This window comes from Sciurus vulgaris (genome assembly GCF_902686455.1).
Source record: "Sciurus vulgaris genome assembly, chromosome: X".
NCBI lineage: Eukaryota > Metazoa > Chordata > Mammalia > Rodentia > Sciuridae > Sciurus > Sciurus vulgaris.
This window is the reverse complement of record NC_136471.1, coordinates 84,183,784-84,210,124: the sequence shown is the minus strand read 5'-3', so window position 1 is coordinate 84,210,124 and position 26,341 is coordinate 84,183,784. Positions and strand designations below refer to the sequence as shown.

General features: G+C 35.2%; 1 protein-coding gene across 1 annotated transcript in view; it reads right to left on the bottom strand.

Annotated features, from left to right (window-relative positions):
• Positions 1–6,697: 6,697 nt before the first annotated feature.
• LOC306651582 (heat shock factor protein 3-like) overlaps positions 6,698–26,341 on the bottom strand; it is a gene marked incomplete at its 5' end in the record, with an annotated part of 50,285 nt that continues 30,641 nt past the window's right edge. Inside the window, 10 exons of the mRNA XM_079124245.1 lie at positions 6,698–7,439; positions 8,176–8,239; positions 10,116–10,196; positions 10,677–10,776; positions 12,863–13,084; positions 19,347–19,480; positions 19,684–19,768; positions 22,666–22,727; positions 22,888–22,963; positions 24,673–24,797. Of these exons, the coding sequence (XP_078980371.1) occupies positions 7,111–7,439; positions 8,176–8,239; positions 10,116–10,196; positions 10,677–10,776; positions 12,863–13,084; positions 19,347–19,480; positions 19,684–19,768; positions 22,666–22,727; positions 22,888–22,963; positions 24,673–24,797 (1,278 nt within the window). The 3' untranslated portion in view covers positions 6,698–7,110. The remainder of the gene's footprint in view (positions 7,440–8,175; positions 8,240–10,115; positions 10,197–10,676; positions 10,777–12,862; positions 13,085–19,346; positions 19,481–19,683; positions 19,769–22,665; positions 22,728–22,887; positions 22,964–24,672; positions 24,798–26,341) is intronic.

Here is a 26,341-nt window from a genome sequence, read left to right as displayed (position 1 = left end):
AGTGCCTAGAAATTTGCCTGCTCAAAAACTATAGAGAAGTCAATAAGTACTTATTACATGGGACAATGAATCTACATTCTAGAATCTTGTAGTTCATTTTCTACCTTTTTAGTGCTCAAATAGGAATCAAGTCAGTCCTGTGAAGCTCAGAGGTTATATATTTCAAGGAATAAAACTCCACAATTTTTCCTGACAATCTTTTTTATTTTCTAAAATGGCTCAATGCTAGCAAGTGTGCTCTATAATTCATATACTTATTCATTCTCCTTCTGAGTATCTGACCCTGAGCTGATATAAAAGTGAGCATGAAATATTCCTGCTTTCAGGAAACGCAGAATCCAGAGTACACACAGCAACTAACTAGACTTGTAGGTCATGCAATATATATAAAGTAGTTCAGAAACATCAAGTAGAGAAATATTTTTAATTCTGTTATTAGAGTTGGGTGCAGTGGTGCCTACCTATAATCTCAGTGATTCCAAGGGCTGAGACAGAAGGATCACAAGTTTAAGGATAGCCTCAGCAACGTAGTAAGGTTCTAAGCAACTTAGAGATCCCTCGTCATAAAATTTAAAAACCAAAGAGCTGGGGTTGTACATCAATGTTAAAACACCCATGGGTTCAATCCCCAGTACCAAAAAAAAAAAAAAAAAAAAAAAAAAAAAAAAAAAAAAATTCTGTTATTAGAAAAAAAAATCCCAGCACTAGATATATTTTTGGTAGCATCTTAAGCCCATTAAAGTATTAGCAGAGAAGTTAGGTGCCTCTTGGCCTACCTTCCAAGATTTATAGACTTTAGCAAAGTTGCTCACTTCACTTAACATCCCATCACCATTCTTTTCTTCTTTAACATATAATCCCAGTTCCATTAACCTTAGTTCACAAATCATGTGTCATGGCCTTGAGAACCTCTTGAGAGTACTTCCTAGGTTTTCTTCCTAATGACTGTATTCTAATAAGCTGATAGTCAACCCTAAGACTGAGGAATTGGGAAATTCAACCACGCCCAGAGGGTATGCTGACTGAGATGGAAAAATGGCTTCAATGACTCATCAGTGAAATCAGTCCTCCACTCCCATGGAACATGGAGCAACTAGGGCGGTATAGTAACAGGGTGAAATTGAGGATCAAAGAGGGCAGGCAGAGAGAAAAAAAATTAAGACAGACTTAAGAGGAACCACCACTTGCCCCCATTATTGACTTGGTTACTATCATCTAGATGAAGAGTGGTGATATTAAATTTATTATTTTTATTGTTTGTAAGGCTGTTCCTGGCTGGCAGTACTGAGGATGAAACATGAATAGACATACATAAAGGCTCAGCTATCTGTGGCAAACTGACTGTGGAACTGCAATGATGCTGAATTACATGAGGAGGTAGAAACTGCAACAAGAGATGCTGCTTTTTTCAATATACATGGATTACACAACTCAAATGCAGTTAGCTCTTGTCCATCATCACTTTGGATGCCATCACAAGGAAAAATTTTCTCAAAGCCTAGAGTTAATGATACTTCCATCTGGCTATCTTCCTTTAATTGCTATAATCTCTCAAAGTGAGAGTTAGACATTATTGAAAAGTTAAAAAAAAATAGCTTTTTCAAGAACACTTCATTTTTTTCAAAGGTTTGAGAAACACCTTATATCTTTTAGACACTAGGAAGAAAATATCTATTTCTCAAGATATGTTGGGGCACATGTCTGTGCTATTTCTGGATGAAAGAGCTTCAAGGGTTGGTTTGGTTCCAAATACTTCAGCAGAGGTTCTCAACTTTATAGATCCAAACAATCACTATTATCAACTCTGATGGATAATGTCAAATTAATCATAGACATAAAGCAGTGTCTCTCAGTCTTGGATACATTTAGAATTATCTGGAGAACATTTAAAAATCCTGATGTCCAAATATTACCTCAGATTAAACTGAAATCTTTAGACAGTCCCAGACATCAGTATCTTGTCAAGTTCTCCAGCTGATTCCAATGTGCAGCCAAGATTGAGAATTGCAGCATTTATCACTGCATACATCTAAATGTCATTTGAGGTACTGTAATGAGATATATCCCTAGTAAGATTTCCGAAGATTATTATTATCCCTTTCCTTCCCTCTTTTTCGTATGGACATACAAAAGAAGTCAAAGTAAGTACTGTCTTTGTTGAGCATGTGGTCAAATTGAAATGTAGTAGTGTCAGGGACTCACCAGCCATGGGAAGAATTCTTATAATTTGAGAAAGTGCCTAAGTGAGATAAAGTGTAAGAGGAGTAAATGCTCTCCCACCATGGCAGGCCCTATTACTAATATCCAGTCAGAAAAGTTATAATACCATATTGATTCTTTGGTACTTTTATTATTTCCTTCTTTGACTTATTATTTTGTGGAAGGCAATGTTTCTTAAATTTTTTGTAGGGAGGGTACTGGGGATTAAACCCAGGGTGCTTAATCACTAAGCTGCATTCCCAGCCCTTTTTATATATTTTACTTAGAGATAGCAAGGCCCTAAGCAACTTAGTGAGACCCTAAGTTTTTGAGGCTGACTTTGAACTCTCAATCCTCCTGCCTCAACCTCCCGGGCCACTGGGACTTTTTTTTCCTGGGGTGCTGGGTAATGAACCCAGGGCGTTGTGCATGTGAGCAAAGCACTCTTCCAACTGAGCTATATCCCCAGCTCTTAAAATTTTAAGAAATTCATTTTCTAGTTAATTTTGCTGGAATATATATGTTATAAATCAAACTAAGTATTTATTAGGTTAAGATTAAAAGCCATTAGACTACCAGACTTCTGGCAATATTCAGATTGTGTTCCCATTTTGTAGGTCAGCACAGCAGTATTGGAGAAATACAAAGACATTTAAGGAAATAAATGATTAATGGAATGCAGAAAAAAAGAAAGAACATGAAACGGTGAATAGCATTATTTTTTCCTTCATTGGTACTAGAGGTTGAACCCAGGGCCTGTCACTGCTAGGCAACACTGACCAACTCAGTTACATCTCCAGCGCTTTTTTAGACAAGATCTCCCAAGTAACTGGGATTACAAGTGTGTGCCACCCTCATACCCAATAGTTAATAGCATTTTTTTGAGAGGGTACCACGGATTGAACCCAGGGGTGCTTAACCACTGAATCACATTTTTATTTTTTATTTTGAGACAGGGTCTCGCTGAGTTGCTTAGGGCCTTGCTAAATTGACCAGGCTGGCTTTGAACTTGGGATCCTCCTGCCTCAGCCTCCAGAGACACTGGGATTACAGGTATGCACCACTGGGCCCGACTTAATTAATAGCATTTTGACAATAAAAAAAAAGTGGTGGATGACTTCCAAAATGAAATGGGATATATTCAGGTCCCAAAAGTAGAATGGCCTCTAGCTTTAATTCAAGAACTTGCCTCAGGCATATTTCTTGGTTTTAAGTGGAACAATCTAAACTTAGAACTTAGAACATCCTCCTTAGAACTTTGATTGAATGTTGAGGTAATTATTTGTTCCAAGATTTCACAGTTCTTCCCAAGCACTATGAAATGGCTCTTTCTATTCAAGGGATAGCCTGACTGACCACCTATTCATCTGTCATTTAACAAATATATTGTGGCACTACATTCTAGGAATCAATGACATAGGGCAAATAAGACAACAATATTCTGATCTGGCAACTTGGAGTTCAGAGAAGAAGAATGGACTACAAAAAGTTAAAAAAAAATCTCCTTTCCATTTTATCTCTTAGAACATAATGTAATTACCTATTTGTGTGATGATTACGACTCCCCAAAGAGACTAAGATTCATGGGGGCTGGCACTCTTATCATGTCCACTGTTTTACCTCTAGATCTTGGCACAAAATAGGCACTCGATAAATATTAAAAGGATTCAGAGCAATAGAAAAGCAAGTGCTTATTCACCACGTTTTTAATTGATGAATTTTACTACTTTGTTCATTCTACTTAGTGTCTTTGGCACAAGAATCAACTAGTCAGGAAAGATTTATCTTTGCCCAAGATCTTGTCTTAAGAAAGATACTTAAGAAAAGGGAAGTGAGTTTCCTCCACTGTTCTAAAATCACAACTACCAACAATCGTTTTTGAAAGACAATGCCCTAAACACAGGCAAAGTAAAAGGGTTGTCATTTGTTTGAAAGCTTTCCCTTGTATGAGATGAGCACTTCCATGATTTCAAATTCTAGGTGCATCTGTTAGTACCTTCCAAGTCTTCATTAACAAAGCACGTGCTTGAGCTGGGGCTGTGGCTCAGTGGTAGAGAGCTTGCTTAGCATGTGCAAGGCACTGGGTTCGATTCTCAGCACCACACAGAAATAAATAAAATAAAGGTATTGCAACCATCTAAAACTACAAAAAAAAGAACTAAAAAAAAGTAAAGCACATGCCTCCAATTCCAGCAACTCAAAAAGTTGAGACAGTAGAATCACAATTTCAAGGCCAGCCTGAATAATTTAGTGAGATCCTGTCTCAAATAATAAAGTAATAAGAGGCTAGGGATGTAGCTCAGGGGTAAAGTATCATTGGGTTCAATCCCCAGTGCCACCAAAGGAGAAAATAAGTTAATATTAAATATACTTCATTATATATTTCACAATGGATATGTTATTTCTAATTTAAGGGAAGCTAGAGCTCTGTACATAACTTGGGTTTTTTTCCAATGTATCAATTTACCCTTTGTCAGACATGAGCCCTGATAGGAATGTCACGAAAGCAGCTGGGTACTTGCCTGGTTTAGAAGGAACCTTGATTCTTTGAGAATGGAAGTAAAACCTACATACTTGAAACCTAGTGATCTTGCACCAGAATAATTTACCAAGATTACTTTATGATGGCCATAGCACTCAGCATAGCGATTCTTTTTCTTCTGTAGGCTGTCCAAAGGAAAGTGATGATAGGTTCAGAAAAAAAAAAAAAATCTTACCGAATCAAAAAAAGCCCAGGGTCAATATTCACTTGGTAAACATTAAGACCCCTCAGTCATTTAGTCTTTTATGTAATGCTAGTAGCAAAATATGTTGGCAATTTCATTACCTATTTAGTATGGGCTATGGGTCCTGAGGAAAACTGAACATTATTTTTGATAGATTTAAAATGTTAGATTCTTACAACTATCCAATCTACAACCAGATTATTAAAAGCATGCCAATTTATTTCATTTTGCGCCTCATATTTTTTGTCTGCTTATTATTGCTGATCAGATTGAAATATAAAATCCTGAACCATGGATTTGGAGATGATGCCTCATACTCACCCTCACCCCTTTCTTCCTATTTGTAACCCGTGCTCTATTTTCCTCATGCTTCTTTGTGACACATGTGGCTCTGTGCTGTTTTTGTTTTGCGTAGAACCATACAACTGAAGGGAACTCAAGTCTAGGATATTTTTTGAAGTGGAAAATGGTGCAAAAAAGTATATGTGTGTTTCACACAGTCTCATACCTATATCCAATTTAGAAGCTGCATTTCTATGTCATAAGAGTCCAATCTTCCCCAAAGAACACAATATGAAACGCATAGTAGGTTCTTTATTAACTTTATGTAACATGTAAAGTAACATTATAACAACAATAAGTTTTTTTTCAAGTTTAGTATGCTAAGTTCACATCTGCATATCAAAAGCTCAGTCCTTAATAAAATGAAGCCTGGACTTCAGAATTTTAGAGACTGTATAAACCCTTAAAATGTGCTTGCTCTTTTTAAAGAGTTATTGGCTGAAAACAATGACAAAATCCTTCCTTTCCTTTGCAGTTGACTTCATTGGAGAAGCTCTGGATGCACATGTGAAATTTTGTGAAATAAAAGGAGCATAAAATAAGTAAATTTGTAGAAACCATTTAGCAGATGAGAGTTAAAGAGTAGGAAGATGGTGCAAATTGACCTCTTCAAAAATTTAGCTTGAGCCAGGCATGGTGGTACAGGCCTGCAATCCCAGCAACTCAGGATAATGGAGGCAGGAAGATTGCAAGTTTGAGGCCAGCCTCAGAAACCTGGTGAGATCCTGTCTCAAAATTTAGAAAAAATAAATGAAAAGGGCTGGGGGTGTAGCTCAGTGGTTGAGCACCCCTGGGTTCAATCCCCAGTACCACACACACACACAAATTAACTTGAATATTTTGTATTCATTTCAAAAACTGGAAAATCTTGCAGTTTTATAACACATGTTTTATAGTGTTTCCTCTACTTAACAAATGATTTACAGTCCAAGTGTTGTGGTGCCCACTGGTTGATCAAATATGAATCCTGCTATAGTAAAAGTTTGCATGAAACTGCTCCAGGTTGAAAACCATCATGACATTCCTGAAGCATAATCAATTATAAAATAAGTATACACATGCCAGCATATACTTTAAGCAACTAAAAAATGGACACAGAAATAGAAGATAAAGTTGAGAAATGTTTGTGAATGTGGCACATTAATTTTTAAAAGGTAAATCATTTTTGTGTTTCCTCATATTTGGGGTAAAAAAACATGGCTAGAATGTGCCTCAGATCTTTCACAAGGTTTTAGATGAGATTCAAAGCATTGGGTAAAAGGAGTCTTTTGATTAGTGCAATAAATGATTACTGGTATATAAAAATACCATTTTATGCTGAAAATTCAATTTTCCGTAGGAAATAAAAATTACATAAATAATTAAACTAAAATATAAAAACTGTAAAATAAATGTAACTTCAAAATCAAGGAAAAATTTTAGTCCCATCCTTTTTAGAATTCACAAAAATACCTTGCCTTTCAAAATATTTGTCTCAAGATTCCCTGGAATGGCATTGTTTGGTTGCTATCAGTAGAAACTAGCTACATGGATTTGCTATTTGCTTTAAAAACTGTCATCCTTTGCAGGACGCAAATAAGCTATTAGAATAATGTTGATTTACATTTTAAAAAAAACTATACCCCCCCAACTTCAATGTGTTCTATATTTTTTTTTGTGCGTGTGGTTTGAATTTCATCCCAGTTGTGAAAACTTGCTTAGGTACCAGGAAGCAACAATTTTAACTGTATTTTTAAATTATAGAGATTAAGAAATGAAGGGGCATATACTAGATAACCAAAGGTATTTGAGTTATTGCCTGTTTTCCAGCAGGAAGCTAGATTGGGGGAAGCTCAAAATAAATTCAAGTAGAAGGTTCAACTTTGATGGATTCATCAACAAAATTGGTAACAGGGCTCAGAAAAAGCAAAGGGAACAGCTTAGATTCTCCATTTGTTTCCACACATAACTGGGGCACAGAGTTTTCAATAGGATTTACAACATCTTCTGGAGATGAAACATTCAGAGCTATATAATCATGGTCATTGAAATCTGGTAAGACCAACGATGGGTTCTTCAGATCATTCAAAAGAAGGTCATTAGAATCTTGAAGTCTTTCTCCAAAATCGTTTTCCGGCACCTCATCTAACAGGGAAAGCAGGGTGTATTTCTTGTATTCTACCACCTGCTTGTCTGTGGAGAGACAATGTTTTGTTACACCATTATGGGAAGAAAGAGGGTAAGACAAAATATAATCAAGTCTTACACTGATAAATGCCTCACAGAACATGGAGTTATTCTCCCACTCTTCTGAGTCATACTCTCCAAAATGGCTATTGGAGGGGCATCTTAAGCAAGAATAATGTACTCTTGCCTCTAGTCCTAGAACCTAATATTAGCTTTCCTAATATACCTACTATTTCAATCTTTTGATGATTTTGTAAGAGAAGAATGTGATGTAATTTTTTCAAAATCTGTTTTTGGATTCAGGAATATTACTGACTACTAGAATACAGATCTTTGTAGGATGTACTTCCTCTAAAATCTAAGGCTAACTGTGGAGAACTAGGCTTAGTACCAAAAAAAGAAGCTCCTTTTTTAAGAAAGAACTTATTTGCATGTCATGTGAAAAACCCAAATTCATTACAGCACATCCATTCAAACATTACAGTACATAGTTTTAGAGACATCAAAATATATTCTCCTTTAAGTTTACATAGTAGTTTTCAGGGCTCTTTCATTATATATTATCTCATTTAATATTCATAAAAATTTATAAATCAAAAAAGCAATTATCATTATCTTAATTTACACAAGAGTAAACATGGGTTTACAGAGGTTAAATGACTTGCCAAAGGTCATCTAGATAGTAAGTTTTGGGGCCAGACTACAACATACAACTGATCCCTCTACAAATATTCATTTATACCTTTTTTCCCATTGGCTTCAAGCAGGCTTATCTCTCCTTCTTCACTGTTCATTAAACTTAGAGTCTAGATAGGAAGAGAAAACACTGGAATCTTTATCCATCAATCATTCTTAGAGATGAAGTTAAATACTTGGTAAAGAAAAGACTATGTCTTGGGGCGGAAGTACATGTAGTATACACACTTAGCAAGCATGAGACCATGGGTTCAATCCTCAGCACCTAAAAAAAAAGCCTATCTCTTGAGAAATAAACAAAATTGAGGGAAAAATGTTTCCATTTATTTTGCCTTCTAAAGGCTGCAGCTTTCTTTACTAACTGCTCTTTAGACAGAAGGGAGAAAATCAATTCATAGTGCAGCAAGAGCCAATTATGCGATGTAGGTCCAGTTGTCACTTAGCTTGAACTAATATTGACCAATATTTATTTGCCCAGACAAAAGCAAATGTGGTAAATATTGGATTTGAACCTGAGTGTTTGAACCTGAATGATGAGATTCATCAAATATGCCTAGTATGTCTGGTAGAAAGAAAAAAAAAAAACACTTCTTTCAAGTCATCTTGACTAAACAATATAACAATAAACAATGCCCTCAGGATGTAGACCTATTACTTATTGGTCAATGACCAGAAAAAAAGTTTCACCTGGAGATCTTCTGTAGCTAGAGAAAACAGTTATGGGAAAGTACAAGGGTTTTATTTTTGTCCTAAAATAACAACTGCAACAATAAGATTTCACTAAGCTAGGAGAAAGAGGCCTGTAAGTAAACCATTAAAGAAAATTATCTGCTAGGAATTGGGTTTCCTTGCAATTCACAGGAGGTCAAGAAAGAGCTTAATAAAACACAATTTTAACAAACAGATGCCCTTTTCTTTTTTGGTTCTATTATAATTTCCAGTCATAATTGTGGCCATTTACTAAATGACTATAACCAATCAAATGCATGATTTCTTATACAGATTAAATTTTGTTACCTATCCAAAAATGCACAGGTTCTCCCTTTGTCAAATGTTCTCATTAAAATGCCACCCATAGTCACAAAAGTATAGTATAAAAGACAGGGAAGGGTATCCTGGCGTATGAAGTAATATTTAAGAAAATCAAGCATATGGGTAATGTGATAATGGTAATATCAATCTGGTCATACATATTTTCTGGCTGACAGTTTCTTAAAATATTTCTTTAGGGTCTGGGGGTATACCTCAGTGATAAAGTGCTTGCCTAGTATGCATCAGTACATTAGTTTGATCCCCAGCACCCAAAACATATTCCCTTAATTACTTCCCATAGTATCCTTGGCCATAAAAGTCAAATTTAAAGAAAGTTGTTATTCAGTGTGATAACTAATGTTAAAAAAAGGCACCTAATTGAACACATAGATCAGTTTTTGATCACATAGATAGGAATAAGATTCCTCTTTGTGTAAGTTATAAAGAAAGCAATTGTCAAGGAAAGCAACAGTTCACTTAGAAATACTTGGGTTTTGCTTTTGTTTTATGATAAGGTGTCACTATGTTGTCCAGGCTGGCCTTGAACTCCTAGGCACAAGTGATGCTCTTGCCTTGTTAGCCTCCTGAGTAGCTGGAATGATAGGTGCACATCACTAAACATGGCTTGTCAATTTTATCAGTAGCCATTTGCAAATATGTGAACAAAGAAGTTCTACTTCACTATGTGAGTCTCTGGGTATCTTATATATACATGGAAGTAGTAAAATATTGAGAAAATACTAATCTAAACTGAACTTAATTAGTCAATATTAAGGCAGAGAAAAAAGTGAGTAGGCAAAGAAAGAATATAGATGGCATGCCTTAAGCTATCCTACTTCATTCTTAACTGTACAGTTTTTCTACCATGGCCATCTTCATCATCAAAAACACAACGTAGGGTCCCAGAACTGGAAGGTATATAAAAAGCAATAAGAGTAGAAAAATGGATCTTACATCTACTTCTGCCATGACATCCATATTGAGTAAAGTTTCAGTTTCATTTGTCATTAAAGTAGGAAGTTCAGAACTGACTGGCTGAAAAGAAAAGAAGAATGTAATATGAAGTAGGTCCTCTAAATACAACAACTTAAATTCTACACTTTTAGCTTGGGGAAAAATATTTTTGCACAACAATGAGGTATAACATGACAAGAAGAGGAACTTTGCATGAAACACAAATATTAAAGTATCATAAAATTATATATAAAGTTATACTGATACTTTCACATTGACAATTCTAAAGGGATTGGAACAAGGAAAATCACCACAAAATAAAAAAATAAATTGTAATATTAGTCTGGGGAAGAGAAATATAATAACTACTTCAGTTTCTGGTTCAGAAAAACAAAATATAAACACCACATACACTAAATCAATGGAAAAGTCAAGGTATGAATTCAAGTATTTTTGAATCCCAGGCCTAATATTACCAGTACAAATTGTCATGTATCATTCTTCTTTTGGAAACATCTATTGAAATACAGCAAAGTCTCAAGAATGAATTGCTAGACTTACCTCACTGACATGACCAGCATCACAGTTCAATTTCTTCCTAGATAGCAAGGACTTAATCTCCACCAGATTTCTTTCAATACACTGCATATACATTTCATCCCTTAAATGAAAAAAATAGAGGGGTGGGGAATCAACAGGCTCTGCTGCCAAGCAGGATGAAGGTGGATGGAAAAAATGGTAATCTAACTGCCAGGAGACAATCTTTGAGAAAATACCACAAACATAATAAATTGCACAGTTTATGGCAGATCCTTGACTAAAAAACCACAAACCATATGGCATTTTCCAGTTACAGATATTTTACTTCCAGACTATAAAGCCTAATGCTACTCAGAAGATGTCAGTACATAATTCACTGGTTATAACCCAGCCAAATCGGCCCACTTCCAAGTAACATACCAGAATTTTCAACCTGAAGAGACCTAGAAAAAAAGGATGGAAGAAAAACACACTAGTCTGTTCCCTTGGAAAGCTATGACTCCACAAAAGGGCCTTTTGTGCATTTGGTGCCAAACAGAATGATAAATCACTATTCCCAATGAAAAAAACAAAGTGAGATGCAAGGCACCATAACAATGTAGCTAGCTAATCCAAATGACCTCTCAGGTCTTTCCATTTATGAGATTCTATATACACCAAACTTAGCTTTTGAAATGACTGAATTGCTCCAGTGAACAGCACTCAGCCTGAATCTCATCAATAGAGGAAGTGGGACACATGTCACCAGTTGTCAGTAAGAAAAAAATGTATATTTTGACTTTTCCCTTTGGTATAGTTCTTAATTTTATGGTGCCAGTCATCAGGAAAATCAGGTGTTCTGAGGACCATATATTGTATTATTATCAACTATTACTACTTAGCCTGACTTCAAGAGTCCAAAATGCCACTAAATTCTTAGAGTTTCCTATAACTTTCTCAATCTATTAGAATTTAAACTTCACTTTGACAATTGCCATATCAGTTCTGAGGACATCCAGTGCCCTAAAAGATGTAGATTATTTCATTGTCTACAGAAGTTTCCTTTGACACAGGTCCAAGGGTCTGCAATGAAGTTTTGGATCAGGCTGAGGAAACTTACAGGGCCCCTCCCCTTCTGGAGTATTCTTAGGAAACTATTTATGTGAAAATGTTCACCAAGGCCCACACGTGACCTTTGTCATTCTGGGGTTGGATAAAAAATGAGGGAAAGTAGCAGGGAATAATACTACATAAAATGGTAAAGCATGTAAACAAACTAATGTAAGCACTGCTGATGAAGGTGAAACTCAGGCTGACATCCCTCCTCCACAAGCCACTCAGGGTTGTCATGGGTAGAGATCTGCTGACAACAGTGCCTCTGTGGCTCCAATTTAGTAGTATTTCTGCTGAAGCACACACAACCTCTTAGTTTCAGGAAATGAAGACATCTTGTTATTTTTTTTAGTTCTGTTCCAAGCTGGAGGTTGCATCTTACTTTCAGAGACAATTTTGGATATAAAATAAAGGAAGGATTTTATACATATACTTTATACATTTATATTTTAACATTTGGCTGTCATTCTCAGAAGACCACAGAGGGCAAAACACTATACATATTACCAAAAAGTGTATCCATAGTATATAAGAAACATAGATAGTATCAGGAGTGGAGGTACCTAAGGGAAATATTTCTTTAATTATATCTTACACCCCTCACCATGATATTATACTTTGGACAAACAGGTAATTTTCTAACCTCAGAAAAAGAACATATGTGTGAAAATCGATATCCAAATATCCTCAGAAACACAAGTCTTACATCAGTGCTAAGTCCCAGGATAAGGTGTTGATCCTAATTTATTTTTCCCCTTAAAAAGACTGATTCATTAAGGTTGCAAAATGAAAGTAGACTCAACTCAATATTCAACTGTGTAATCACAGATATAGCAAAGAATTATGCTACTGCTCAGCTAGATTTGGAGGTCACTAGCTATATGCTTAGATTTCCGAGTCCTTATAAACATTCTAAATAATGTTTCTGGGCTTCACAGAAAGGAAAGGGAAAGAGTGGGGGTGAAGATACTCTTCAAAAACTCTATATGCTATTGTTATATCCCTGATTTTCCTTAGTTTTATCCAAAGCATTCTCCAGACTATAAAAAGTTTAAAAAAATATTTTCCTCAAAAACATGTAAAGGAACCCCTAGGTTAGAGAAGAGATTGTATACCTGTTCATTATAGTGTTACATTGACTGTCTGATTTGTCTTCAGTAAAGTTTGAATCATTATCCTCAGGAGAAGACATTGACTCCAAAGAAATATCTTCAGTTTCCGGTCCTAAGTATTCTTCAGTCATTAGTTCTTGAAAATCAGGTATGGATGAACACATATCAATATCCAATGAATCTTCATTCATAAGTATATCCTCAGTAGACATTTTAAAGTCCTTTCTGAGAATGAGAACATATTCATCAAACATGATGTTAGAGCTCAAATCTTATGGGATGTAGCATCTCCATAAGTTATATAATATCAGCAGTTTTGTAATATTTTTATTAAATAATTTAAAATATAACATAAAGCTCTCCTTTCATTTCATTTACATACAATACTATGTCCATGCCAACTGACCAGCCAATTCCATCACCTTAACTTAGTGAAAAAATAGTTATCAACCCAAGAATAGCTATAATAAAAATGGCAGGCAATAACAAGTGAAGGTAAGGGTATATAAAAATAGGATCCTCCACATATTGCTGGTGGAAATACAGGAAGAATGGTATAGCCACATTGGAAAACAGTTTGGAAGTTTATTAAGAAGTTAATATGCTGAGCATGTGGTTCACACCTGTAAATTCTAGCAACTTCGGAGGCTGAGTTAGGAAAATCACAAGTGCAAGGACAATCTTTAGCAGTTTATTGAGGCTCTGAGCAACTTAGTGTAACCCTGTTTCAAATTCTAAAAAAATTATAAAGGTTTGGGGACCCAGGCCTATAATCCCAGCAACTTGGGAGGCTGAGGCAGAAGGATTGCAAGTTCAAACCCAGCCTCAGCAATTTAGTGAGGCCCTAAGCAACTCAGCAAGATCCTGTCTCTAATAAAATATAAAAAATGGCTGGGGATATGTTTCAGTGGTTAAGCACCTCTGGGTTCAATCCCTGATAGCAAAAAATAAATAAATAAAAGTAATTTTCCATTCAACTCCATTAATTTCCAGCAATGCCATTTTAAGTATCTACCCAAGAAAAATACAAATATTCTTCTGTGAATGTTCATTATTCATAATAGCCCCCAAATGGAAAATACCCAGTGTCATTTAACTGATGAATAGGTGAGAAAACTGTGGTATACCCATAAAATGGAATATTATTTAACAAGAAAATGAATTGGAGTACTGATCATATAATATGAATGAACCTTGAAAACATTTTGCTAAGTGAAATAAGCCAGTCACAATAGACCATTTATACTATCATTCTATTCATATGTAATATCCAAAGTAGTCAAATTGATAGGCAGAAAGTAGGTTAGTAAATGTGCCTGAAAGATTTCATTGGGGTGATAGTTTAACAACTCAGTAAATTCAATATAAATTGAACTGAAAAAATGAAAATGAATAAATTTTATGACAAATTATGTCTCCATAAAACTGTTTAGCAATGCATATACAAATCTCAGCTATATATTCCTGTATAGTAACTATAATACATACAAGTATTCATATCTATTCATTTATCATTTAGAGAGGCTGTAAAACATAGCAAATTGGAGCAATGGAATGGCACTACCAGAATCAGTAGTCACAGCTCACAGTCCAAGTTTCCTTTCTGTTTTGTAAACACTCAACTCTGGCATCACAATTTTGACTTGGAAAGAAGTAGATTGGGACAACTATTTGCTTATCAATAAAGGAGAAAATATAAAAGAAGGTAATGATTCTTGTATTGTTTCTCATATTAACTAACAAATTATATAGGCTTGTGTCAGGGTTCTTCAAAGAAGGATAAAAAAGTTAAACTTCAACAGGTTAATTTTATCATAGGATTTAATGTTTGTTTCTAAGAGAATAATTAAATTGATATCTTACCATGATTTTCCATAGTTTTTCCTGACATGGTTTTTTAAATTTTCATTTTAACAGACTGCATTTTCATTCATTGCACATAAATGGGGTATAACTTTTCATTTCTATGGTTGTACATAATGTAGATTCACATCATTCATGTAATCATACATATACATAGGGTAATACTGTCTGTCTCATTCTACTATCTTTCCTTCCCTACCCCTCCCACCCCACTTTCCTCTACATCATCCAAAGTTCCTTCATTCTTCTCTTCTCTAGCCCTGCCACCCCCATTTATGTATCCTCATCCAGTTATCAGAGAAAACATTCGGCCTTTGGTTTTTTTGGGTTTGGCCTATTTCACTTAGCATGATATTCTTCAACTCCATCCATTTACCAGCAAATGCCATAATTTTATTCTTCTTTATGGTTGAGTAATATTCCATTCTGTATATTTACCACAGTTTCTTTATCCACTCATCTATTGAAGGGCATCTAGGTTGGTTCCACAATATAGCTACTGTGAATTGAGCAACTATGAACATTGAGGTGGATGCATCACTGCAATATGCTGATTTTAAATCCTTTGGGTATAAACCGAGAAGTGGGATAGCTGGGTCAAATGGTGGGTCCCTTCCAAGTTTTTTGAGGAATCTCCATAATGCTTTACACAATGGCTGCATCAATTTGCAACTCCACCAGCAATTTATGAGTGTGCCCTTTTCCCCACATCCATGTCAACACTTATTATTGTTTGTGTTCTTGATAATAGCCATTCTAATTGAAGTTAGATGAAATCTTAGGGTGGTTTTAATTTGCATTTCTCTAATTACTAGAGATGATAAGCACTTTTCATATATTTGTTGATCACCTGTATATCTTCTGTGAAGTGTCTTGCCCATTTCCTTAGCCCATTTATTGATTGGGTTCTTTGTATTTTTGGTGTAAAGTTTTTTAAGTTCTTTATAAATTTTGGAAATTAGTGCTCAGTCTGAAGGGTGTGTGGAAAAGATTTTCTCCCACTCTGTAAGCTTTCTTTTCACATTATTGATTGTTTCCTTTGCTGAGAAAAAGCTTTTTAGTTTTGCACCAAAATAGACAGGTAGACCAATGGTACAGGATAGAAGACACAGAGACAAGCCCACATAAGTACAGTTAGCTCATATGTGACAAAAACTTACAATGGAGAAAAGATAGCCTCTTCAACAAATGGTGCTGGCAAAACTGGAAATCCATATGCAGTAAAATGAAATTAAATCCCTATTTCTCACCTTGTACAAAACTCAACTCAAAATGGATCACAGATCTAAGAAACAGACCTGAGACCCTTCACCAAATAGAAGGAAAAGTAGGCCTGAATCTGACATGATATTTTAAAACACTATCAAGTATCTGTGGTACTTGATACTGAATCTTGATTTTAATTAGCTTCTAAGGTTCTTTATGTACATGTTCAAATATCATTCATCACAATTCTAACATTCAAGATGTCATAAACTCCAAGATCCACTGATTTCTTTCTCTCTCTCTCTACTGTCTTTAGGAAAGTTTTTCTGGTATACTGTTTTTAAAGATGTACCTATTGTCAGCACTCGCACCCTTATGCAACTCTTTATGGGCCAGCAACCAGACAGATGGTTTCCATACTTTTGGATTTAGCAGATAATATCTGTGCAAAATTTTAATTCAAGGACTAATTTTCTACATTTTTATCCCCTCTAAAATTGCACCCTCCCCATTATCTTGCCCCTTAAGCACCCCACCTGAGACAAATGACTCAGTGGCTTATCTATCTGGATATATTCAGGCTCTAGGACACACTGCTCATATTTGTAATGACCTCCCCCTACAACACTTTATCTCTCCTCAAACATTCTAGACCCTCAGGTTTCCTTTGGATACTTCTGAAAGACATCTCGTAATATTCTGCTGAATGATTTTCCACTTGAAGGCTTCTCCTCTAACAGTCTCCTCGTCAAGTACCCTTTTTCTAGGACCCGCCCTCCTGCACCACACTTAATGATTCTCTATTTGGTCTTTCCTTTTACCCACACAGGCACCACTGAGACTTAGATGTCTAAATAAATAACCCTCTCCAACTGACATCCAAATATCCAGATATCATTTAAAAGAAGACACACAATAGCCAACAAGTGTATAAAAAATCATCAGGGAAATGCAAGTCAAAACCACAATGAGATATCATCTCACCCCAGTTTTCTAAAAGACATCACCAAAAAGACAAAAAAATGCTGGCAAGGAAGCAGAGAAAAGGAACTCTTATATACCATTGGTGGTTCCATTGATGGGAATGTAAATTAGTGCAGCCACTGTGGAAAACTGTATGAATATTCCTCAAAAAAAAAAAAAACTAAAAAACACAATTACTATATGATCCAGCTTGGATATACCATGGCTTGATAAATAACCAAAGGAGATAAGACCATCATATCAAAAGTATACTTGCATTCCAGTGTTTTATTGCATCACTATTTACAATAGCTAAAATATGGAATCAATCTAGATACCCATTGGTGGATGAATATATAAAGAAGATGTGGTAGTGCCAGGTGTTGTGGTGTGTGCCTGTAATCCCTGCTACAAGGGAGGCTGAGGCAGGAGGATCACAATTTTAGGCCAGCCTCAGAAGCAAAGCAAGACCCTATCTCAAAATAAATTTTAAAATACTGTGGATGTAGCTCATGACAGAAGACTTACCTAGCATGTCCCAGATTATGGGTTTGATCTTTAGTACTTTAAACATACAAACACACACACACGCACACATACACACACACACACGGATGTGGTGTATAAACAGAATGAAACATTATTACTCAACCACAGAAAGGAATGAAATTCTGTCATTTGTGACAACATGGATGAAACTGGAGGCCCTTTTATTAAGGAAAATAGGCCAAATGCAGCAGACAAATACCACATATTCTCACTTATTTGTGGAACCTAAAGTGTTAATCTTGTAGAAATATGGAGTGAAATGGTGGTCACCAGAGAAAGGGTGGTGTAACAGAAAGAAGTTAAATAAAGGGTACCAAAACAAAGAGAGGAAGAACTAGTACAGGTTTTCTATAGCACAAGTAACTATTGTGAAAACAATCCTTTACTTCAAAATGACTAGAAGGGTACAACTTGATTTGATTATTGCACATTGTACACATGTACTAAATAACCATACCATACTGTAATACATAAATATGTAAAATGATTATGTCTTAATAAAAATAATATTCATGCTGATGGCACATGTCTGGAATCCCAGTCACTTGAGAGGTTGAGCCAGGGAATCACAAGTTCAAGGCTAGCCTCACCAACTTAGCAAAATCTGTTCTCAAAAAATATAATAAAAAGGGATTAGAATGCCTGTCTTTGGTAGAGCACTTGCCTAGCACACACACTGGGTTCATTCCCCAGTACTCCACCCTAAAAAAACAAAACAAAAAAACCTCATGTTTAAATTTTTTATTTTCTTTAGCATGTATAGGAAATATCAAATTTGCAGGACAATTTTTTGCCAAATACATATTTCATATTTATTATTAATTTTATACTATTTTTAATTTAGTTTATTGTTTTCTAAATAGAATTTTTTCCACTAGAATCTTTAATTGGCTATTGCTGACATGTAACAATAGTTTGATTATTTATACATATATATTTAGTCAGCTTTTCTGCCACTGTGACCAAAAGACCTGAAAAGAACAATTTTAGAGGAGGAAAAGTGTATTTTGTGTTGGCTGTTTCAGAGGTCTCAGGTCATAGAAGGTCAAATCCACAACTCTGGGCCCAAGGTGAGGCAGAACATCATGGCGGAAGGGCTATGGAAGAGGAAAGCAGTTCAGGACATGACATTCAGGAAGGAGAGAGAGAGCTTTACTCACCAGACGCAAAATATAAACCCTAAAGTCATGTCCCCAGTGACCCATCTCTTCCGGTTACACCCTACCTGCCTTCAGTTACCAAACACTTAATCCCTATCAGTGGATTAATTCTTTTCACTACTGAACCTTTTTTTGGATTCTCTCAAACATGAACTTTTAGATGACACCTCATATCTAAGCTATAAAAATATATGAATATCTTACATGAAGTAAGTTATATTTTAATATCTTATTTCTTCAAAAATCATTTACTTTACACATATTTTAAAGGGCCAGTTATCACTGCCTTATTCTGTTGTAAAAAAATACATGTCAAACTGTTTTACAAGTATGTTTTGGTAGTCATAGGAAGGCTGGACAAGAATATGGATGGCAGCTGGGTGCAGTGGCATATTCCTATAATCCCAGTGGCTCGGGAGGCTGAGGCAGGAGGATCACAAGTTCAAAGCCAACCATAACTTAGTGAGGCTCTAAGTAACTTAGTGAGATCCTGTCTCAAAATAAAACATTAAAAAATGCTGGGAATGTAGCTCAGTGGTTAAGCACCCTTGGGATCAATGCCCAGATAGCAATTTAACTCTTAAGTAAAAGCGCAAATGCATAATGACAGGGCCATCAGTTGTATTATTTTAATAATTGAAGGAAAACATCATTTGTTCATTTAACAACAAAATATACCCCATGATTTAACATAGCTGTAGACTATGTTATATCATTACCAATACATTACCCACAAGATTGCTTACCCATCATCTCCACTTGCCTGGTCCATACATGAAACTAAAGTTTTAGATTGATCTTTCAAAGTAGGATAGATACTGTCAAGGAGATTTTTGTATTTTTCTTCAACAAGTGTGTAACCATTTTGTAATATCTGCATCTAAACAGGAAGGTTAGAGGAAATGAGAGTTGATGACGTGCCTATGTATACATCTGGTCTTTTTCAGATTATATTTGATGTGATTCCCATTGAGAACACTTAACAATGGTATGAGAAATAATAACAGGCACTGGAAATTTAACTGACAGTAAATGCTCTTTTTTTTACCCACCCACCACTATCATCTTATTTCAGAATCTTACAGCTTCTTTCTTCTTCTCCTCTGGAATATGGAAATATTGATGAGCACATTTGGAAGCTGAATTCCCAGATTTAAGTGGTAATGACCTGCAACGAGATTCACATTTCATTGTCATTAGCTATCTTAATGTTGCATGGTCAGCAAAACTGTTATATAGAACCTACATTTTAATCATCTTTTGTCAGAAAGATTCCCAAGAGATACAATATTTTAGCAACTTAGCAACAATGTGGGCAAAGAAAAGGACCCACCACATTTAAATGAGAGGCAGTTTAGAAAAATTGGTGACAATTTGGAATATTACCACCGTATGTTAGCTTCCTTCTAAGTGTCTACATTAATACATCCTAAGAGCTTATTTTTTTTAAGTATACATTGGGTCAGCTAAAACTAAAACAAAGAGCTAAAGGGGAAACCAGACTCTGTAGAGTGATGCCTGATTCCAGAGCTGGGAAAAGCAAAGTATAAATCAAGCCTAGAATATCCTATTATGTGAAAAGTAAAAATGCTCAAAGCAACAATATATCAATCAATGGACATATTCTGGAAAAGATTATAATCCTATGAGTAAAATAAGAATCCATGATTCCATATTGATAGAAATAACAAGGAAAAGACCTTATAAAATGTAAATTAAAAATGTAAAGGAATAATGTAATTAGAATAATCACCACTGTAAAAATAGCATGTCTGTAATTCCAGTCATTCGGGAAGCTAAGGCAGGAGCATGCCAAGTTCAAGGACAGCCTAGGCAGCTTATCAAGACCCTGTCTCTCAACATAAAATAAAAACAGCCTGGTGGAGGTGGGTGCAGCTCTGTGGTAAATCATCCCTGGGTTCAGTACTAAATTTAATGGATACAATTTGCAAAAAGTTTTTATATAAATTCAAAGTATCTCCCTTCAAGTTACTAAGTGGAAATAGCAATTTAAGACTAAAGAAACTGGGGGAACATTTGAATTCAAATGATTAAAGCTTACATAACTGATAATGACAAAAATGGACATCAGTTCTCTCTGACAGTGATATACCAAGAACGCAGAATCACTTCTCAGGATTACTGTCAAAAAACATAATTGGATTCTACCTATGACACCAGAAAAAAACCAAAATGAGGAGCATTCTACAAAATGTACTGGCCTGTACTCTTCAAAAATGTTGAAGTCCACCAGGCATAGTGGTGCACACCTATAATCCCCGTGACTCGGGAGGCTGAGGCAGGAGGATCATAAGTTTAAGACCAGTCTCAGCAAATTAGCAAGACCCCCTGTCTTAAAATAAAAAGAATTGGGGATATAGTTCTGTGGTAAAGCACCCCTGGGTTCAATCCCCAGTAAGAGAAAAAATAAGAGCTCTCCCAAAGCAAATAAAAACAAAAAAAAATCATTATTCTTAGGAAATACACATGAAATAGTTAGGACTAATGGACATTATATCTTGAATTTACTTTCAAAAGGTTCAAAGCAAAATGTGCCTATTTGTGTCCTTGTGTATAAGGAGAGGGAAGGAGAGACAATAAATGATAATACAAAATGTTAAGTTGGAGAATCTGGGTAAAAGCTATATGGGAGTCCCTTGTAGCATTCTCATAAGTTTTCTATCAATTTTGATTGTATCAAAATTAAAGGTTATCAAAAATTTTTGAAGTGTGAAGGAGGGCCCTTTCAAATGTAAGGCAAAACTCTGCAGTCAGTGACTCCCACTACCTAGGTTTGAAATACAGCTCCACCATGTATTAACTAGGTGACTTTAGATAAAGTAGTTGAATTTGTCATGACTTAATTCTCATATCTGTGAAATGGGGATAATATTAGAGTCCATCCACTAGAATTTTTGAAAGAGTTAATTGAGATATTCTATGTAAGGCACATAGCATACTCTAAATACCCAATAAACATCAGTTATTATCTACTGGTTCAACATAAAGCTTAGTGAAATCTGAGGAATCAAACTAATGACATAAAACTTTATGTCTCAGATACAACTAGCTGACACATCACAAGGGAATATTTTACAATTATGTACTCTGTCTTATAAGGACTTACACAAAAATCCTACAATTTTAGGTTGCAAAAGACCAGTTAAGATGAAGCTGGGGCTGGGTGTAGTGGCACACACCTGTAATCCCAGTGGCTTGGGAGGCTGAGGCCAGAGGATTAAGAGTTCAAAGCCAACCTCAGCAAAAATGAGACACTAAGCAACACAGTGAGACCCTGTCTCTAAATAAATATAAAATAAGGCTGGAGATGTGGCTCAGTGGTTAAGGGCCCCTGAGTTCAATTCCCAGTACCCACCACCCAAAAGAAAAAGGTGAGTTGGGAACTCCTGATCATATCAGAAATCAGAGGTAAAATGGATTTGCTCTTTCTGGCAGGATAATCCCTTATGTGAAGAACCTCTATGCAAGTTCCATGACTCCCTAACAAAGTAGAGTTGAGGAGTACTTTCCAATCTATTCCAAAAGAATCCCGGGAGAGAAGTTAAGAAGGGATTCTGAAACTAGTCGTATAGTTCAATGGTAGAGCATGTGCTTAGCATGCATGAGACCCTGAGTTTGATTCCCAGAACCAAATACATACATACATAATAAAATTAACATTCTTATTTAAAAGTATAGAAAGGATCCAATTCCATATGGCTCTTTACAGCTTACTACATGACTCAGAATAACTAGTATTTATTAGGCCTACTTTATTCTCAAAAAGAAGACAGAAATAATCAACCTAAAACCAAGATCCAGCAACTATGATATACCTATCATATCATGCAATGGCAAGTTAGTCTGTTATCAAGTATGAAAACAAAAGGCAAAACAAGATACACTGAGCTGATGATATGTTTGGCTTTTGTTGGTAGGTATTTTTTTATCCTGATGTTACACACACAACTTGTACATGCTAAATTCTCTGATGTAAAAAATTAATAAGATGCGAATACAGAGGCCATCTGTAACCAAGTAAATAGTTGGAGTCAATAAATTCACCTTTTTCTATCTTTGTTTACCATGTAGTTTCCACCTATCAAATTCAACATAAACTGGAGAATCTGAAAAAAATCATAAAGTATATTTAATTAGGACATCATCTTTAATATTTGAGGAAATCAATATGTAAAGAGGAAGGTAGAGATTCCACTAAGTCCAATTACAAATTAATATTTTAGTTATGATTTAATTAATCTTTACTTTAAAAGACTGAACTGATACCTGTGTTAAAAGCTGCTGTTGCTTGCAGTACTTCTGTCTTAGGTCTGTCACTTCAAGCCAAAGTGCTGCATATTCCCTGCAACATAACCAGATTCATAAAGTGAAGCAGGACAGAAGTATTTCTGTAGAATTTTGAATATATATCAAATAATACTTTGAGTTGACTGAGTCAATAGTATTCAAAATGTTCTTCATGAAGATTGTCCCCCCATTATCCTGCCTGAATAGTTCAGGCTTAAATTTTAACACTTTTCAATCTTTGTCAGTGAATTAGTTCACACAGATACCACACTCATTTTTCCTTTTCATGTATGGTTCTGGAGACCAAGCTTAGAAACTTAGACATGTTAGTCACATGCTCTACCACTGACCTACACCTCTACACTACACACTAAATTTTTTGAGAGCAAAAAATTTAATACTCCTCTAGACAGGAGAATCCAAGAATCATTGCAAATCCAGATATTTCTAATGTAAATTCATTACTAACAATCACAGAACTAGGAGTAGAAAAATACTTCATAAAAGGCTGAAAGAACAGATAAAAATGTAGGGTGGTGGATTTATACCAAAATAACACATCTATACTTTCACTGAATGGTATGACAAGAGACACTTCGTACCAGATTAGGAGACTAAATTTCCTATACAGAATGAGTTTTAAATGTGATCTGATATAATCCAAATTCCACAATGGGAAATTATCACAAATTTTTGGCCAGAAGAAACCTCAGAAGACCATCTAGGTCACTGTTGCCCAATATTTTCTGGTCTGTTTTGCCTATAAAACAAGCCAGAACCCATTCGAGCATCGTCAACCACATGATGTATCTGTATATTATGGTTAACATTTAACAACAGGCTGATATCCAGAATTAATATGAAGGGTTGGCTCATGGTCAATGTCAATGAAAATCTGGGCTTATATTCAATGTTGATGGAAAAGCAAGAAAACTACTTCCATTCTCCTAACTCCCTCTTTCTTTTCTCCCTTGCTGAATGTGAAAAGTTTAATTTACTAACTCAATTAAAAAAGATTGAATGATGAAATTGAAGGCACATTTACACTTTATTGAAAGATTTGGATAGGAGCTCAAGTTTAATTTGAATACTGATGAATATTTGCTAGAAAATATTCATATACATCTCCTATAAGAAAAAAAAGGTCATAATTTTTTTTTTTTTTTTTGTGTCCATCTACTTTTTTTTTTTTTTTTTTTTTTCACCATAATTTTTTAACGGGTATTAATTATTTTGTGAATGCTTAACTGTTTAAAATTTTGCCTTTGAAAACTATTTTCTGAACAAAGACCTTAAGGATAGAACCACTGCATGCTATATTTTGCACACAGTAGCTCCTTAGAAAGTATTGAAATATATCTTATTCATTTCACAGAAAAAATTTTAAAAATAGTCCAAGGAAAGATTCAGCAAGGGATTTAGGTCAGTTTACTTAAATACAAAACCCATATATTTTTCTGTTTTCTACTGTCAAATGAAAACTGCTATCTGCTATACTACTCATACCTGCACAGTCGTTTTGGATGGTGATAGTTTTATTTTTGAGTCATACAGTGGTCTTCTACTCAGCCAGAATTACATGATCTTAGTCACTGGCACATTAGCAGTAGTCCAAACACTAAAGCATTTGATTCAGTGCTGTGGTTTAACTTGAAAGTAACCTCATTAAAGTGCCATGGAAAACAAGAGTTCAGTTTCTCAACTCAGAAGCAATCAACCTTTAAACCTTGGAAACAGACATTGGAAATATTGATAAACACCCACTTTTTCAATTCTGCAAATTTGGCATCCATGTTGCTCTGCTTGTCTCTCATATCCTGCACTTCAGTCATCATTCTCTGCAACTCATCAGGGTAGATTTTGACATTCTCAATTTTCATTGTTGGCACCTATAGTGAAAATAGAGTACAGTCGGGCTGATTAGAAATTTCACATACCATCAACTCTCCATTATGGGTACAAATGGAAGGGAAAAGAGGTATGATTAATCTAAAATAGTAGACTAAATTCTATAAATGTGCCTTTATTATAGAACTAAGCAAACTATGCCTCATATTACAGTTATTACATACATTATCATCTCTCCCACTAATTGAAAGATAGCCTCCTACTATCCTTCTCACCAATACCCAGAACAATACCTTACACATAGTAGACTTGCAATGTTTCCTAAATTCAGCATATATTTTGAGTAAAATTTACATACTAACAACAGTGCAAATATGGGTAAGTCACAGTTTCTAGCCCTGAAGAATTGAAAAAAAATCCCATAGGGAGAATAAAGTATATATTATAGCAAAACAGAAAATCTTAAAGACTATTATATGTGACTGTGAAACACAGGGAAGTATATTAATTTGCCTATGTACCCTCATAAATACATTTCATTATATTTAGATTTTAGCTCTGACCCTCATGAGTTCCTGTTGGGAGCTATTATGAGCAGTGATGAGGAGGGGATTTATCTTATGAATAACCTACAATGTGGTTAATTCTCAGAAACAATCCAAGGTAGACTATAGATTAATTTTATAGGCCTTCTGGGATAAGAGTATACTGCAGTAGGTATTTTATGAAATGAAGCACCATGCTAAGCAGGTTTTACAATTTAATGCAGAATAATGTCTGTAATAACAATGTTGTAATTATTTCCACAGGTGGTGACTGAACAGGCTTTAATGATTTAGATCTCTGCTGTCTGAGTACACCCATAAGGTGCATTATTACCAAATTTTTTGTAGATCTTTAAAAAGTCTCACGCATTCAGAAATCTCACAGTATATGCACAATAAAAGTTTTTAAACCAACATTCAACACAAATAAGAGAAATATCAAAAATAAAACTTAAACAGAATAAAGAAACACATTATGTTATCAATTTCTATAAACTGAATCTTGATATCATGCTACCACTATGAGTAAGACTGGTTTGTAGCAAACAAGAAACTAGAGATTCTAGGACCATTAAGATGAAACTGTGGAATTCTGAACGAAAGCTTCCAATGTATTTTTACCTGCTGTAAAGCTGTCTGAGGACTAAGCTGATCTATCAAAGATCCCTAATGTAAATTTAACAGATCAGGACAGTGGTATGGTGGCACATACCCATAATCCCAGTGACTCAGGAGGCTGAGGCAAGAGGACCACAAGTTTGAGGTCAGCCTCAGTAATTTAGAAAGGCCCTAAGCAGCTTAGTGAGACCCTGTCTCAAAATAAAAATGACTGGGGATGTTGCTCAAAGGTAAAGAGCTCCTGGTTCAATCCCCAGTACCAAAAAATGTTTAAAAATTAAAAATTAAATAATAAAGTTTAAAAAATCAGGAGAGAAGGTTAGATATTTAAACACAAAAACAGATGGCTATCTAGGAAAAGCAGCATGCAATAAATGGCACAGATATTAAATTTTATCAAGATTCAGAAAAAAGTGCAATTA